The sequence below is a fragment of the Rhinichthys klamathensis genome, unplaced genomic scaffold (genome assembly GCF_029890125.1).
Source record: "Rhinichthys klamathensis goyatoka isolate OS25496 unplaced genomic scaffold, OSU_Roscu_1.1 h1tg000076l_1, whole genome shotgun sequence".
In the NCBI taxonomy this organism is placed as follows: domain Eukaryota; kingdom Metazoa; phylum Chordata; class Actinopteri; order Cypriniformes; family Leuciscidae; genus Rhinichthys; species Rhinichthys klamathensis.
The window spans coordinates 1310606-1328229 of NW_026606618.1; the positions used below are offsets into that span (position 1 = coordinate 1310606).

At 38.5% G+C, this 17624-nt stretch overlaps 1 protein-coding gene across 3 annotated transcripts in view; it reads right to left on the minus strand.

Annotated features, from left to right (window-relative positions):
• The window catches only part of smpd3 (sphingomyelin phosphodiesterase 3), a 38756-nt gene that overhangs the window by 2896 nt on the left and 18236 nt on the right, over positions 1 to 17624 (minus strand). For all 3 annotated transcript variants that reach the window (XM_056250827.1, XM_056250830.1, XM_056250828.1), the window contains exons 2-7: positions 15130 to 16835; positions 8458 to 8533; positions 4798 to 4959; positions 3706 to 3795; positions 627 to 690; positions 378 to 540 (exon numbers count right to left, since the gene is read on the minus strand). In XM_056250827.1, the coding sequence (XP_056106802.1) occupies positions 378 to 540; positions 627 to 690; positions 3706 to 3795; positions 4798 to 4959; positions 8458 to 8533; positions 15130 to 16539 (1965 nt within the window). In that variant the 5' untranslated portion in view covers positions 16540 to 16835. The remainder of the gene's footprint in view (positions 1 to 377; positions 541 to 626; positions 691 to 3705; positions 3796 to 4797; positions 4960 to 8457; positions 8534 to 15129; positions 16836 to 17624) is intronic.

Below are 17624 nucleotides of genomic sequence, written 5' to 3' on the forward strand. Positions count from 1 at the left end.
TTGGGTTGTTTGTCCGTGTTTTTGACCCTGTGCCTGTTTATGGATTGCGACTGAATAAAAGCTGCTTTTCGATCTTTAACCTGTGCTTTTGTGATGATGCAGATTTGAGATTAACCGCGGTGCAAGTGTGTGCTGAACCATGGGTCGAGAACTGTTACACCTCTAGTGTATTGCATTGTGGGATATGATACCCAATGCAGTGAGTTCTGTTGTTTAGTACACATTTTAGCAAATGTATTCTGGATATTATTTTATTCATCGAATAAAAAAAATACGCAAAGTACATGTACAGTACACCACCATGGACATGGATTAATGTTTTCATTATTTGCATAATGCACCTGAAAAGGGAAGTAGGTTTATTAATGTTAACTCACCACTTTCCAGTCTGGTTGCAAGCCTTCCTCTTTATAAAGAATGTAATCGATTCTCCTGCCATTGCCCTTCAGGGGGATTTTGCGCCCCTTCTGGCTGGGACAATGGTTCTTGCTTGCGGGGAACACCAAGTACTCTTTTCTCCCCTCTTCATTCTCCATCACTCTGTCAGAGAAATGTTAAATGACTGAGTGTTTACCGTGAATGCATACAATAATCTATATAAACACACATATTTGTGTTCAACTTACTTTTGTAGGCTCTCTGGTGAGCTGACCTCCTCATCATATAGCCCAGTCGTGTCCAGCAATGTACCTGTACAAGATGCATATGTAAAAACGCAACACATACAGGTTATATATGAACTGGAGATTTTTAATATATTTATATCCTGTGAGTATGACTACTGAAAAGACCCTTAGATCACAGATATTTGACATCTATGTGCACTCAAGGTCTCTTAGGAGCAGGACCAGAGTAACACCAGCATTAAAATGAGCTCAAGGGAAATCTGTATGAGTCACGACTGTGGTTCTGATATGCATATATACATGACTCTAATTGGCCATCTCCACCCAACCGTTTTCTCTCTTCTGTTATTCCTCTTAATACTTCACTAATTCTAGCATAGCCAGATTGATAGTTCCAGTACTTTCCATGAAGGTGCTCTTTGTGACCACTGTTTTTTACTTTAGCAATATATGAAGTATAAACTGCATATTTAATAAAACAATCAATCAATATATATATATATATATAAAATAATATTAATAATGGAATAAAATAGTATAATATAGAACATATAATATAGTAAAATAAAAAAAATGTGTAGCTGTCTATATACACTCAATTTATTAAATATATACATTACATATTATAAAAGCATTTATATATATATATATATATATATATACACACATATGTATATTAGGGGTATATATATTTATATATACCCTCATGTCACGATTCGATACATATCACAATACTGAACACACGATACAATATTATTGCGATACTCCAAGACATATGGTAAAAGGTTAACAAAAAATGTACTGTTGATTAAAATGCTAAATTTAGTATTACATTGGGGGTGGAAATAAACAGGCTTTGGGGAAGTCCCAGGACAATGGTGAAAACAGAATAAAAATATTCATGATTCTGAAACTGAAAATACAGAATTATTTTATAGAATATGCTTGAACTCTGTCACTGACTAGATATATTTAAAATAATGTGGCCACTTTTTACTGGTAAGACATTTGGCATTATCAGGACCCACAAATATTTCCCCATTACATTAATATACATTATATTCGACATTATACACTCACCTAAAGGATTATTAGGAACACCATCCTAATACTGTGTTTGACCCCCTTTCGCCTTCAGAACTGCCTTAATTCTACGTGGCATTGATTCAACAAGGTGCCTAAAGCATTCTTTAGAAATGTTGGCCCATATTGATTGGATAGCATCTTGCAGTTGATGGAGATTTGTGGGATGCACATCCAGGGCACGAAGCTCCCGTTCCACCACATCCCAAAGATGCTCTATTGGGTTGAGATCTGGTGACTATGGGGGCCATTTTAGTACAGTGAACTCATTGTCATGTTCAAGAAACCAATTTGAAATGATTCGAGCTTTGTGACATGGTGCATTATCCTGCTGGAAGTAGCCATCAGAGGATGGGTACATGGTGGCCATAAAGGGATGGACATGGTCAGAAACAATGCTCAGGTAGGCCGTGGCATTTAAACGATGCCCAATTGGCACTAAGGGGCCTAAAGTGTGCCAAGAAAACATCCCCCACACCACCACCACCAGCCTGCACAGTGGTAACAAGGCATGATGGATCCATGTTCTCATTCTGTTTACGCCAAATTCTGACTCTACCATCTGAATGTCTCAACAGAAATCGAGACTCATCAGACCAGGCAACATTTTTCCAGTCTTCAACTGTCCAATTTTGGTGAGCTCTTGCAAATTGTAGCCTCTTTTTCCTATTTGTAGTGGAGATGAGTGGTACCCGGTGGGGTCTTCTGCTGTTGTAGCCCATCCGCCTCAAGGTTGTGCGTGTTGTGGCTTCACAAATGCTTTGCTGCATACCTCGGTTGTAACGAGTGGTTATTTCAGTCAAAGTTGCTCTTCTATCAGCTTGAATCAGTCAGCCCATTCTCCTCTGACCTCTAGCATCAACAAGGCATTTTTGCCCACAGGACTGCCGCATACTGGATGTTTTTCCCTTTTCACACCATTCTTTGTAAACCCTAGAAATGGTTGTGCGTGAAAATCCCAGTAACTGAGCAGATTGTGAAATACTCAGACCGGCCCGTCTGGCACCAACAACCATGCCACGCTCAAAATTGCTTAAATCACCTTTCTTTCCCATTCTGACATTCAGTTTGGAGTTCAGGAGATTGTCTTGACCAGGACCACACCCCTAAATGCATTGAAGCAACTGCCATGTGATTGGTTGATTAGATAATTGCATTAATGAGAAATTGAACAGGTGTTCCTAATAATCCTTTAGGTGAGTGTATATAGTAGTTTAATGTAGTACTGACACAAACTCTGTAAACTTGATTTTTTTATCATATATTTATATATATATATATATATATATATATATATATATATATATATATATATAAACACGCACTTTGGTATAATATTTTCTATATTATATATCCCGAATTGTGTGGGATGCGATAATTCTGGAACCAAAATAAATGGGTTGTGGACAAATTAAGGTTGAGAACCCCTGTTCTTGAGGTTAGTAGCAAAATTGTCGTCTTTCCATTACATTTTTATAGATAGAGTGTGAATCTTTGTACTCTCACCAGGCCTTGAACCTCAGAGGAGAGAAAAAACAGGGTGTGCTATAAAGAAAAGTGGATCACGCCCACTAATGGCGCCCACTAAAATCAGAAGTGTCATTAAAGGCCTGCACTCCGTTAGATCTATTTCAGAAGTGGGGCTGGGCAAGAAGTTCTCTACTGTGGTCTCCTGCCAGCTCATCTAGTGCACCATCTGCGTACGGCGCGCTGAGCACAGGCGTGTGACATCTAATTTAGCTCTGACACGGAGGCAACTCCAAAATCTCACATTTGTGGGAAAAAAAAGATGGTTACTATACTATTTTAGATCATTTTGGAAAAGGTTATCTATTAAATATTTAATACAAATATAAAATATTTTAAATATATAAATAAATGAACTATTTAATAAGAAAACAAAATGTATAATTGTATTAATATATACCCTTACATATATACACTTTTCCTTAAACATTGAAATCTTGATTCTTTTAACCCTTTTTACTGAACTCACCTAAGGCCCACGGTTTGTCCTCTCCGGGACCAAGACGACAGGGGTCTTTATAATGATTGAAGAGGGAATGCTGTTGTTCCAGCTTATCCTCTAAATGACAGAAACATTGTGAGACAGAAAGAGTTTCAGAAAGGGTTACATTGCCTCCTTCTGGTCATACACAACAAGATAGTTTAATGTTGGCCACCTCCTTCCATTATATTAAATAAAAAAATATATTTAATATTCAAAGTAATTTTACAAGATACATTAGAAAAATTAAACGGGATATTACTATTGAGTGCATAGTTCTGGCTCTAAAATATGATGTAAAAAAATGTGAAAGATTAAAATCTTATTTTTTTATTGTATATTTTATTAAAAGTTATAAAGAAATTAATTGTGAAAACCTTGGGAGAACTGTTTTTTTGCAATAATAATTCTTCTGCCAAGTTTCTTTCACATTTTGTAATTTGTATTTTTTTTATATAATAACAACAATAAAAACAAAAGCAATTCTAATTATTATTACTATTTATTATTATTATTATTATAGTAATAAAAAAATGGTGAAACACTTGGAAAAATGTTGCAATAATAATAATAATGATAATAATAATATTAAACATTTCTTCTGCTAAGTTTATGTCGCATTTTGTAATTTCTTTAAATAATAGCAATATTAATAAAAACAATAGGAAGTATTATTATTATCCCTACAAACTATTATTAATTCTACTATGACTACTAATATATATATATATATATATATATATTAATAATAATTATTATTAACATCATTATTAATAATAATTATTAATACAAATATAATGATAATAACTTTTTTGAATATTATTGTATTTTCTCATAACGAGTTTTACTAAATAAAATGGACCAATTGAGTCAAATTGGGATTGTTGTTAAAGCCATTAAGTTAAACCCAGCTGTTATATACATTTATTACTAGTAGCCAAAGGTATAATACATTTTGCCCTAAATAAATAAACACCTGAAGGGCATTTCTTTACATCCTAAATCTGCAGATTCCACGTGGCCTGCTTATTGCTTTAGTATTAAAACCCCATATGTTTTTAACGAAGAAAATGCTGGTACCCGAAGAGCAGTTGTCAAAGTTGAGGTCTCCGAGGATGACGTCGAAGGCCACCTGATCTTCCAGAACCTTCTCCTCGTCCATGGGAGCCAAGGTGTTCCTCCTAAACTCAGCGCCCCACTCCAGCAGCATGTCCAACTGCTCGCAGCGCACAGATGCATCACCTGAGAGAGGAAGACAGATTTACACAAACAATACCTATCAACAACTCAATCTAATAAAACACAAATGTCATTTTACGGAGGGTTTTATTCAATAAAAAGTGCACGGATCGCATTGTGTAAAACAACTCATTTGATTTGGGGGTAATACAATGAAACGGCGTCGCACTGAGGTGCCTTCAGTTTATCACATTTTCACGACTCGTTCTGAGGCAGTTATGGCAGATGTAGCGATTTAATGAGGCCAGGGTGGGAAAACAGAGCCAAGAAGAGTGCGAGAGAGCAGTGAAGCATAGAAAAAGAGGGGATGTCTGCAACATCTCCCTTCTGCTTTGGTGGAGCTGGCAGTGGCAAGTGTAGAAGAGAGAAAGAACAGCAATTTAATTGCAAACCTCAAACAGTAGCTGAAGTGTGTGTGCTTTGGTGCTAACAAATAACCTTTAACAAAATCTCTTAAAGGTGTAGTGTGTAATTTCTGCACCTCTAGTGTTACCAAATGTTCACTTGATTACTTGATTCTGATTGGCCAATCAAAGCATTCTGTTTTATGTATTATTTTGTTCACTTGCACTTCACAATGTTGCAATGTTCAAAAGTTTGCAGTCTGTAACATTTTTTGGTAATGCTTTAGATTACAGCCCACAAAGTACTGTGCAAGTAAAAGGAATTTACAATGCAACATTTGGTAATTATAGTGTACTGTACATATACATACATGTAGGTTTAAAGGAACAATATGTAATGTTTGTGGAATAAAGGGGTCACAACCAGGAAATTCAACAAATTATTAATACTATTAAGTATTTTAGAACTATCGGGTACTATTATGATAGGCAACAATATACATTTGGGAGTAATTTAGCAAGAACATACACTGCATACCTTTTTGTAATAATAGTGTATACATACAGCAATACATACATTATATATCAAAGGTGCAGCTGTTTTAGTTTGTTTCATTAGTTCTGTGTTGAAATTAGGGGACAATTGTGGTTCTTTATAGGAAAATAAGGGACACTTAAAATATTTGTACTGTAACACACAGTGTATGTCATTTCAGTGTCTGCAGTTAGGTTTGTGTTTAAAAGCCTCTTAGACATAAAAATGCATGAAGGCTGCATACGTCTTCAAGGATGTCTAATTTAAGAAAACGAACCGTAATACAATTCACTTATTCCTTGTGAAGTGTAAAATAGTGCAATTTCTTTCTTACTTTGCAATCTGCGGATACTTTTCTTAAAGGAGACCGCCGCGATGGCGTATGCAGCCTTCGAAATGAGACGCAGCAAGTGAAAGGGATTTGACGTTAGCGTGGGGCTGTGATTGGATGATGACAGGTTTCGGTGTCGCTGTCGGTGATCATTCTCAAAGACTATTGGAACTTTTTTTTTAAATACTGGGGAAATATACTCTCGTTCCATTTAGTTACAGGGTAAGTGGTGCTTGTTTACCCTATTGTTCCATGTAGTTACAAGGCAAGTTTGACATCTGCAGTCTGTAAATTAAAATGGTGCTTGTTCCCTGTTCCTTCCACCAGCTGCAGTGCCCATGATCTCCACCAGAGGGCACTCCTCCCGACTCCCTTGCTTTCCCACCATGAACTTCTATTTCAAGCGATAGTCTACACTGTAAATTTGTTTTACTTACGCAGTACTTTCTGGGCTGTAATCTAAAGCGCTACCAATTTTTTAAGTTTGTGAAAGAAATCACACCATAGCTGCATTTATTAGATGAAAACTGCAGTAATATTTTTTATATTATGACTTATTAGTAGGCTACAATTAAAAATAACTTTTTTCTGTTTTAGTTGAAAGCTGAATTTTCAGCATTAGAACTCCAGTCTACAGTGTCACATGATCCTTCAGAAATCATTCTAATATACTGATTTGCTGCTCAAGAAAACTGTTGTGCTGCTTCATATTTCTGTGGAGAGACACAATTTTTTAGTTCTGTCTGAAAATGTAAGATATTTGATACTTAAATTAAACAATTTAGAACTTCATTATACATAAGAGCAGCCACTGAGCCATGCAATTTCCTTCTAGGCTGCTTGAAATCTCAAACCTGCAAAAGAAACCACATTTCAGTATTTTCAAGGCAAGTAACCTTGTGCGTACATCAGGAGAATAACTTAAATCCGCCTCTGCACTGTCAAAGTCTATAGCACACACACACACACATCTGTATTTTTTCATCTGTGTGTGTGACCCTAAGTGATCCACACAAATACAAATTGCTTTTAGACTTGTGGCTGAATACAAAGACAACTTGCAAATCAATAAACCCTGACCTGCCTTCAAAGCATGCATGTAAGCAAATGAAACACATGTGTACAAACACACACACACACACACACACACACACACACACACTGTTTGACAGAGGAAAAAAAGCGATTGAGAATAACCAGAGATGCTCTGCCTCCTCTAATAACTGAAAAGTCCCTGTCCAGCATCATCTCCCGTATAATCAGGTTTCTCTTGCCTTCTTCCCCGTTTCTTGTCTCATGTTTCATTTATCCTCCTGAAATAGCCCCTGCTCTATAATTAGAATGGGTGGCAGACACACGGAGGCGTGGGTGGATCCCGGAATAGCAAGAGAATGTCTTCGTAAAAAATGAGCGCTAGAGACCGTGAGCTTTAAATAGGGCTGACGCCAGGAACGGCGTCGTCATGGGAACCGGGACCCTGTGGGCGAGCGGGACACGTTGATTAATCGAAGCGGAGAACAGGGGTCAACATGCAGTGATGTCATAGGCCCCGCACGTGAAGTGCCGATTCGGGTATGTGTGCATGACACGAGCTACTGAGATAAAGCAGAGAAGACTAGTTTTTTTTTTACGGTTCGCACAAAAGCGCACAAATACACACAACCGTTTCCCTGCTCTGTGTGGAAATCTACTCAGATGTGTGGCAAACGAGCAGTAGGATCGGGACAAACCTGTCAGGATCACTCAGCATCAGCGCTCTATAGTCAGAGTACCACAACTCCACTGGGGTTTAGTGTGTCGCTAAAACCTGAAAAACCGACATTGTGGGAACCTTGTAGTCCCGACTACAAAAAATACACTAATTAACAACTTTTTAAAATTATAATTAGCTTAATTTAAGAACTTGATTTGAGGTGGAATCATTTATTAAAATGAAATTAATAAAACAACATTAATAGTAGGCTAATAATAATAATTACAGATTTAACAATTCAATACTATAGATATAATTTTTGTAATATAATACCAACCAACTCTTGCTTGTACTGGACTATTGTGTACATTGTTCATTTCTTGTTCTTCCTTGTTGTTCGTCATCTTCGCATCAGCTGTGATAAAGAAACATCCACTCTTCGCACATTTTGGGGGCGGAGCAATGAAGGGAGGGTTGTCCTTGTTTGGGTCGATTTCAAATATCAACAGCTTTTCTCAGAAATCGCTTACTGCACCTTTAAGTCACTATGATGTGACTCGAATCCCTCTGTGTACTCTGTGTGTGTGTAGACACCTACCTTCAATAGCATGCAGATGAGTACAGGTGATATATCCAACGACCCGTTGTTCCTGAGCAGAGCTTCCAACCTGCACCTGAGAGAATAGAGCAGGAGGACAAAAGAGATTGAAGAGTGAGAACTTTGCCACATCAAACGTGTTATTGAAATGCAAAATCAGTTATGAAGGGCTGTCGAACACCCCTGAGAGGTGTTACACTCTCTCTCGATCAGCTTCTTCTGTCATAACTCTCTCAGATGTCTGGGGTCCATGTTAAAAGGTAAAAGTCAGAGCATGCACAGCTCTGAAAGGTTCAACACCTGCTCAGATCATCATGTTATCCAGCTGCACCAAATTCCACAATTTCATCTTGTTTTTATGCATAATATCAGCACATTAGTGAGCTGAGGACTAAATATTGGATATTGAAATACTGAATGTTGAGTGATAAGAGCAAATGTAACACCTAAAATTCTGCAATGTCAGCACTTACCATTTGTGTGTGTGTGTGTGTGTGTTTGCGTGTGTGTGTGTGCGTGTGCTCAAAAGTTTACATACCCCTTGCAGAATCTGTAAGACTTAGAAGCTACAGAAAATACTTACATGTTTCGCAGAAGACAAAAATTACAATTTACCCTGATCATCCAATTCAAAACGTTTACACCCCCAGCTCTTAATGCATCATGTTTCCTTCCTGAGCGTCAGTGAATGTTTTCAGCTTTTGTAAAAGTTGCGTCAGAGTCGTTCAATTGCCCTCAGGGTGAAAAGATGGATTACAAAATCATACAGTGACTGCTGGAAAGGGTTCAAATATGCAAAAGATGTTGAAGAACCAAAGATGATGTAGGACCTAGAGGAATTAACTGCTCAGGACAAACAAATGACTCGTGAACAACCGTCACTAAACATAAAAACCAAAGTTAAGAATCAAAGGTATATGTGCATTTTTGAATGGGGTCATTTTTATAAATTCAGCTATTATTTTGTCTTGTGAACTATGATTCTGCAAGGGGTATGTAAACTTTTGAGAACAGCTGTATAAATAAATTGTAATAAGTAAATACAAAAATCAATTGCTTTAAATGCTATAAGTGAATTTAGGCATCACAACATTATAATGCAAATGCACAGTATGAAAAATCGACATGGAGATTTGCTAAAGATTAAATGTAACAGTTGTTTTTATTTTATTTTTATTTTATAACTGTAGGTGAGCATTAAATGACAGCAAAAGTAAAATAGGGAAATTAGCATGCATGTTTGTTTGTGTGAGTCTGTTCGTTCATTCTGCCACCTCTCTGTCCTCTTTTCATCCAGACAGCCCATTCAGTGTAAATCATTTAATGACTTACATTGGCTTATTCCCAGCAAAGACTCAAAATGCTGAGAGCTACAGAACGGCTGGACTTTCCAAATACTGAAGCCCTCCACAGAGAGCAAGTTCTACATTTCAGCAGTGGTTGATAATAAATGTCATTGTTCTTTAGAGGTGATTTGTAGATTTAATTACAATAATGAGAATCTGACCATGTGGTCTTTACCATGAGCTCATTGCACTGGATCAAACAGGGCTAGCACTCTTTCATTTCATTCCTTGCTTTTTCCTCACTCAGCTTCATTGCCTTTCTCTGTTCCATAGCTTCATGGCCTCTCTTTCTCTTTCTGTGTCCTTGCGTATGAATATTTCAAATGTTTATCCATGCTTGGATAAGTGTGTGTGTGTTTGCAGTGACAGACTAGAGGAGGCAGGAAACCCAAAGGGCTGAAAATGTTTTGTCTATAGGGAATAAAATTTGTTAAAAAATAAAAAAATATTACAGTATCGTTAGCACCAACAATTAGATAAAAAAAAACACCTTTTTTTATGTTTGTATGTTAATAATAATCAGACAACATTTTGACCCCCCCCCCCCCACACACACACACACACACACACACACATTTAAAAAAATAATTGTCATAAATATACTGAATCCAATAATTAATACCATATCAAATAAATTGTATAAGTAAAATAAAGGAATGTGTTTGATAGCATATTTGTTTTTCTGTGGTATCGAAATTGATATTCAAATTTCACTGGTATTGGTGTTAGATACTGAAATGTTGCTATTGTGACAAATCTAGTGTCTTAGATATGTGTGTGCAAGGGTGTTGTGACCTCGCACAATGTTTTATCTGAGCTAAAGTCCATGTAAGGTTATGTCTTTTTATTGAGTGTGCATACATGCAAATAAGTGTTAATGAGCACGAGCAGTGTGCTAATTGGAATGTGTCTGCCACTTGTGGGATCTCTTATAAGGTTAAAGATTATTTGCCCAAAGGAGAAACAGTCGGCTGGCTAGGTCCAGCACACACACACACACACACACACACACACACACAGAGAGAGGGAGAGGCTGGCTAATGAACTTCCTCTCGTTCTTCTAATCCACTCCTGCTGGCAGCTTGAATGCTGAGCTGATAACACACACACACAGCAATAACATGACTAAAGCTGAAGACGGCTAGTACTTTACACTAACAAAGCATTGCAAATAGAGCTGACCACAGCAGGAGCAGTGGGTCACGGTCTTTTACTGAAAGGCGGCACTGATTGCTGTAGAATCTTCAAGTTTTAATGGGACAATTTTGCAATCCTTCAGCATTTTAATTTTTCCTCCTGAACACAATGTATAATAGCAGTCACATTTTCTTGCACTGAAAACAGTAGTTAAGTATTATTCAACCATTTTACATCCTTTCTTGGCCTCATTCATGAAACACAAGCAGAACAAATTCACGAGTATGTCACTCATAAATCCATTCATACATAATTATCCCATTGAACTAAACAACAACTTTTGTAAGAATGGTTGTATGTACTATTTATGCAGATTCGTTCTGTTGTCACCTTTAGAGTTAACCAAGCTGTTTTTGCTACTGTACCTTTAACGCATCTCTGTATTTAAAGGGGTCATATAATGGTACATGCACTTTTACAAGTTGATTGTACTGAAATGTGTGTTGGCAGTGCCTGTACACAACCATCATAAAATGATAAAAATCCATCCAGTGTTTTTGTTTTAATCTCCTTATATGTTTTCCCCTGCCTCAAATCGAGCCGTTCGACCGTGTGACGTCACACGGTCGGACACCCCTCCCACGATTGTTGATTGACAGGAGCGTTTCAACACAGACCCGCCCTCGCTCTTGAGGGAGCTGTCAATCATAGTGCGCGCGGACTGGCGCGGTCATTGTTGATATGCTGGAGCACTGTCTATGAGCAGAATGGCGTCTAAGCGATTGTGGTGTTCTGTTCTTGGGTGTAATAACGAACACAGCAGTCATTTTAATGTTCCTAAATCCGAACCGCTGAAGACGCAGTGGCTGAGTTTGTTTTCGAAGGGAATATTCCACACGAGCAACGTCAATGCTTTCATGTTTGCGCGAATCATTTCACACACCATGCTTTATAAACGAGGGTCAGTATAAAGCTGGATTTGCTAAGAAGCTGCTCATGAAAAAAGGATTGGTACCAGATATTCGTGTTCCTGCTGAATCTCCAGAAGAACGGAAGTGAGTGTAACGTTTTATTAACCTTTATATTAATATATTAATCTTTGCAAATCGCTAGCTGCACGCTTCACAATGAATGCGTCTAAGGTTTACACTCAGGGTACATTACGGCATGTTTTCTATGTATGACGTTCTCAATATAATTCATAATCCCACGTTTATACTGAACAACGCGTTATGGTTATTGTGTTATTGAGTTACAAATGGTGTACGCATACAGAGAGGCAGGGAGAGCAAAGCTCATTATCATTTAAAGTCATATGCACTGAAACGGCGTGCTGAAAACAGAGCTGTTTTTGACCAGGTAAAATAAGTGTTTTCTTACAATACTAATGAGAATTTTTAATTAAAGTATATTACAAACTTTTAATTTAGACCCTAAAGAATCATATTAGCTTGTACAAAAATGGCATTATATGACCCCTTTAAACAACCTCTGTTACGATTTATTTTGCAACATAGTTTCCATAAATGTTCTGGGTGGACTGGATAGTTCTGCATTTTGAATGCTGATGCATGAAATATTCGTTTCAAAAGAGCAATGGAAGTCCTGAAATGTGTCTGTTCGAACAGAGCAGGATGAGATTTCACAGATTTATTATTAAGATGCTCACCAAGGCTACATTTCTTTAATAAAAAAAATTCAGTAAAAACAGTAATATTGTGACATATTATTACAATTTAAAATAACTGTTTTATATTTCACTATATTTTAAAATGTAATTTATTCCTATGATGCAAAGCTGAATTTTCAGCATCATTACTCCAGTCTGCAGTGTCACATGATTCTTAAGAAATCATTTGGTAGCCCTTTATTTTAAAGTCCTCTTCGGCATGTACATACTGTACTTATTATAGCAATTACAATAACTAGGTTATAACTACTAGCCCTAAACCTACCCCTAAACCTTGACTTAACCCATGTAGTTACCTTACATTACCAGTACTTTCTTGGGTAGGTACACTGTAAGTACACGTACTGTAAAATAAAGTGTAACCAATCATTCTAAATATGCTGATTTTGTGCTCAACATTTCTTATTATTATCAATGTTAAAAACAGTTGTGCTGTTTTTTTGGAAACAGTGATATTTTGGCATGGAATGTATGGACACACACGTCACCAATTTGCTAACGATCATGCAAACCATAAATGAGCGTTCTACCCATGACGTTAAGAGTGTGGAGAGCTCTTGAATAATAAGAGGGCTGAACATACATGCTGAAAGGCCCTAATTAAAGAGCTGCTCATTCCTACGGGAGGCATTTTTAATTAATATCTCCACTCCACACACAACCCTCCCTGTTTAATTTACACCCCTCCCCCCTCTCCAAATTGTTTGACTGAGGTTCGTCTGTCTTTATTTATCAAAAGCTAAACTTTTATTACTCATAATGCCCAGGGGTGAAAAGCAGTGTTGGGGAGTAATGACCTAAAAGTAGCAACATATACGAATTAAAAAAAATTTTGTAGTGTGACAGTAGTTCTGCTGTTTTTGTGAGATTTTCAGTTCGCAGACCTTGGAGGAGTATCTAAAGTGCATCAATAACTTCTAGAAGCCTTTGGTTAAACTTAGACCCCCGTGAAAGATTGAACGTCAATTCAAGTAATAATCTCTTTAGTGAGTACATATACAGGTCAAAGGCATTGTCCTTCTGTTTCTCTGTGTACAGTCCTCAATATTTAACAGGCTGCTCTCTCTCACACACACATTCAGAGTTAGTATTTATCAGCTCTGTCTGACATATAATGGCGGCTGGCCTCTTGCCCTTTTGGACAGCAAAAGAGATCAGGTCTGGAATGTGGCCAGAATGGGATACAGTGCTGAGGCAGTAATGATATCTCGACCCTAAAAGCCATGATCACCCTAAATGAGCGCTACGCAAACAAAAAATATAAGCTAATATCATGCACAACTACAGACACAAGTTCACATATGCTAAGCATGCAACAACACAACATGCAAACGTCAGCAAATATCAACATTAGTGTAATCAACATTTCAAGTCATTATACACAAAAATCCAGAGCACTAAAATGTTCTTCTAACAATAGTGCAAATCCCAACAACCTTTCTCTTTTACTCATAGACTGTCCATATGCTAGCATAAACAAAATGACTTCTTGTAATTGAAACTTAAAATTAGCATGGCACTACTTGTATTCAACTGTTTAATTCATTGCAGCATTCATAAAGAATTCAGAAAAATGTGTTATTCAAAGTTCGCTAAAATATATCCATTATATTTGTTACCTTCTATGCTTTAAAATAGCTACAGGGCTAAAGTTTAAATTAAACCTATGTTGCTTATGGTAAGTATGCTGTTTACTTAAGTATGTTCTACAGTACATAAAGATCGGCCTGGACTTTCATCATTGTAATTAAATACCAACTTAGATAATCCATCAGTTGCTAGAGCCTACATTCACATATTCTTATATAAACTTTATGTAGAATGCTAGCAACAGCAGCTGCAAGACTAATGACCCTGTCTTTACAATATCCAGACTAAAATGAGCATACAATATTATTTCAGAATGAAACTACTTCTTGAATTGTAATATCTACTCAGCATAAGTGCACAGCCCCATTAAGACATATATAATGCAACAGGGCTGTACGTCCAACCATGGTTCAACAAAGAGAGGAAGCCTGCGTTTCTAAAAGCATGACAGATGAGTGTTTCAAACAAGCCCTCTGGGCTACAAAGGGCTAGTTGTAAATTATTCAGGTTGTTTGTGTATGCTCAAACCACAAGTCCAACTCCAGACACATGCCATGAAACGTTCAAGAACTGGAACAAGCCCTAATGTATCATGTCAACATCAAACACATGCATCAAATGATTTAAAGCAGGTATAAAAATTGACAATCAGAATGAATGGTTTGAATATAAATGATAACTTTTAGAGACCCCTTTACATTGCAGGTCTTGGGGTGCAGTTAATCAAGTTGAAAGGTCCACATGCAATTTACATCAAGGTAGGGTGTAGTATAAATCAACAGAAGTTAAAAAGAATAAATACAGTATCCTGGATATAACAAATGCAAAGATTTCAATCAAGGCAAATGGCTTAACATTTGACATGCTACGTCTAAATAAAGCCATAATAAAGAAGTATAAGAAGCTCACCTTGGCAAAAAGAACTCCTTTAGCAGCCAGAGCATCCTCGCTGCGCCCATTGGGGAAGCATTCATAATGGGCATCCAAAATAGGGTAGCGACTGGCCAACAGAAGCCCGCTGTTCAAGAACTTGAACCGTGAGCAACAGCCTTTCCAGCCATAGCGTCCCACATCGCTCAGCACAAAGGGAAAATAGCGGTGCAGCTGCCTCCTGAGCCTGTCTGCAGCCCGCCTGTCGAAGACTTCTTGTAGACAAAGGAAGTCCAGGTTGGCTGGGAAAAAGGCAGAGATCTCATGGTCAAAGCCGTCATCGCCGTGACGGCGCTTGCGCCCAATCGGTCTTTTGAAGACTGAGGTGCGGTGTTGTGAAAGGGTGTTGTTGGGGGATATGCCTCCATCAGCTGCGTGGAAGCGAACCAGGGATTCCCGAGAGGCTGTGCGGCTTTCTAGGCTACCCGTATCACCGTCCCCGGTCTGATGATTTCCTTTTTCATCCTCGGCTGGCTCAGAATCAGGAGAGGTGATGCTGATTTGCACTCCAGCCGGATGGAGAGGACAGTCTTCTGAGTTCTGGATGATGTTGCTATGTACTGGACACTCACCAGAGGACTCTGGGTCTGCAAACTGGTGGACAGCACAATCAGGAGCATGGTCTTCTGCATTGGAGTGGATAGGACACTCTGAGGAATTCTGGGCTTCAGTGCTGTGGTTTGGGCAATCCGAGCTTGGACCTCCTGATGGGTGAACGGGACACTCATTTAAGGCCTCAGTCTCAGTTTCAGTGGTGACTACAGGCTCTGGACGATGGTCCAAAGAAGAGGTGCGGCGGAAGCCCTGAGTGGCCAAGCTGCAGAAGGATACCGCACTAATTGAAGTATTGGTGGGCGAATCAATATATATCTTGATCTGGGGTCTGCTGGCACCATTACGGATCCGCTTGCCCACTTCCCGAGCTCGGCGTTGAGTGTCCGCAAGGTTGTTGAAGCGTGCAAGCGAGTCTGGCAGCAGGCAAACATTGGCACTGCCAAAGCAAAAGCTGCGACCTTGTGGACGCCACTCAGCAAGTGCCGCCCCGGTTCCAGCCGATGCTCCCTGCTCGGCACCATGCTTGTCTGGTTTCTGGTGAGAGTAGATGTAGGGGTTCCTGATGGTCTGCAGTGGGGCCCACAAGAGGAAGCCAATGAAGGCGAAGGGTAAGGATGCCAGTAACAGCACCAGGTAGAGCGGTGTAGAGATCAGGACCCCGAGTGCCAGAAAAGAGCAGGGATCCTGGGAGCGTCTACGTTTCTCCAGTGATGTTGCTACACAGGAGGCCAACAACCGGTCCAACAGCCAGTAGCAAGGAAAAACAAAGGCCCAAGACAGGCGGCTCAGAAAGCTGAGGAAGGCACTGGGGTAGGGAGAGGTGTGCAAGACCATTTCTGGCTCACCTTATAAACCAACTCCCGAAAAAAAAAACAGTACAAAAAAGAACTACAAAGTTAACCCGCCCCCCTGTGGTGGGAAGAGGTACACTACATGGTTCTTGGGTCCTTCGCTATGTCCGACATTGAATATGGGATATACGGGGCCACGTGCCCGGCCTCTTCCCTTCTTGGTGGGGGTCTGCAATGCTAGAGTCTCCTAAAGAATCTGTTCATGGTGATGACAAAAAAACCCTCCTGGGATTCAGAATATTCCAGGCACGGAAAGGGGAGGCCTCGTCAGTGCAGAGCCTGCAGACAACCAAAGGGAGGGGGGAACAGAATACACAGGCAATCAGGTGAAAGTAGGGGATAATGTGCAATCAACAAATTGGATCCCAGTAAAAATTCAAACGTTTCAGAAATCATGATGAAGAATAAATCAATCATTTCATAGAACGCAGAGTGTCAGGTCACCAAATGTAGCCTGCTATGTAAGAATGTCTTTTTCTGGCTGCTTAAAAATATTTAAAAATATTGCTTATTGTTTGTAAATAAGCTTGAATTAAAAACTCATGAAATACAATTGACCTTATACATGTTGATTATTCAAACTGTGCAACCACATGGGATTATTTTTAGAAAAGAGGTCTGCCAGATGTGGCTTATTATCTCGAATGACCTACTGATTTTAACAAAGAAGAAATTAGGATAATTACCATTTAAAAAGCTACCACTGCACAGGTGTCACTGTAAAATATGATAACTAAGTCCCTTTGTAGATTGATGGTGATTTTGTGGCTGTTGCTCATGAAATAAACAGGCAGAAACAGGCACATACAAACAAATGGAGTAGACGATGAGGAATATTAGACTGAAACCTCACAGAGAGACAATTACAGTGATAAAAAATTATCTTGAAAAATTATTTTCTGTCTTTGTCACAGTTAAATTTGCCTTGTTCCTGAACAATGAACTCAGTGAGATAAATAGTTAAATATAAATAATATAAATAAAATTAAAACAGAGCGCAATGGAGCTAAATACATAAGGACAAATGTTTAATATGCTTTTTAAACCCTTCGACTAGGGGCATTTGTA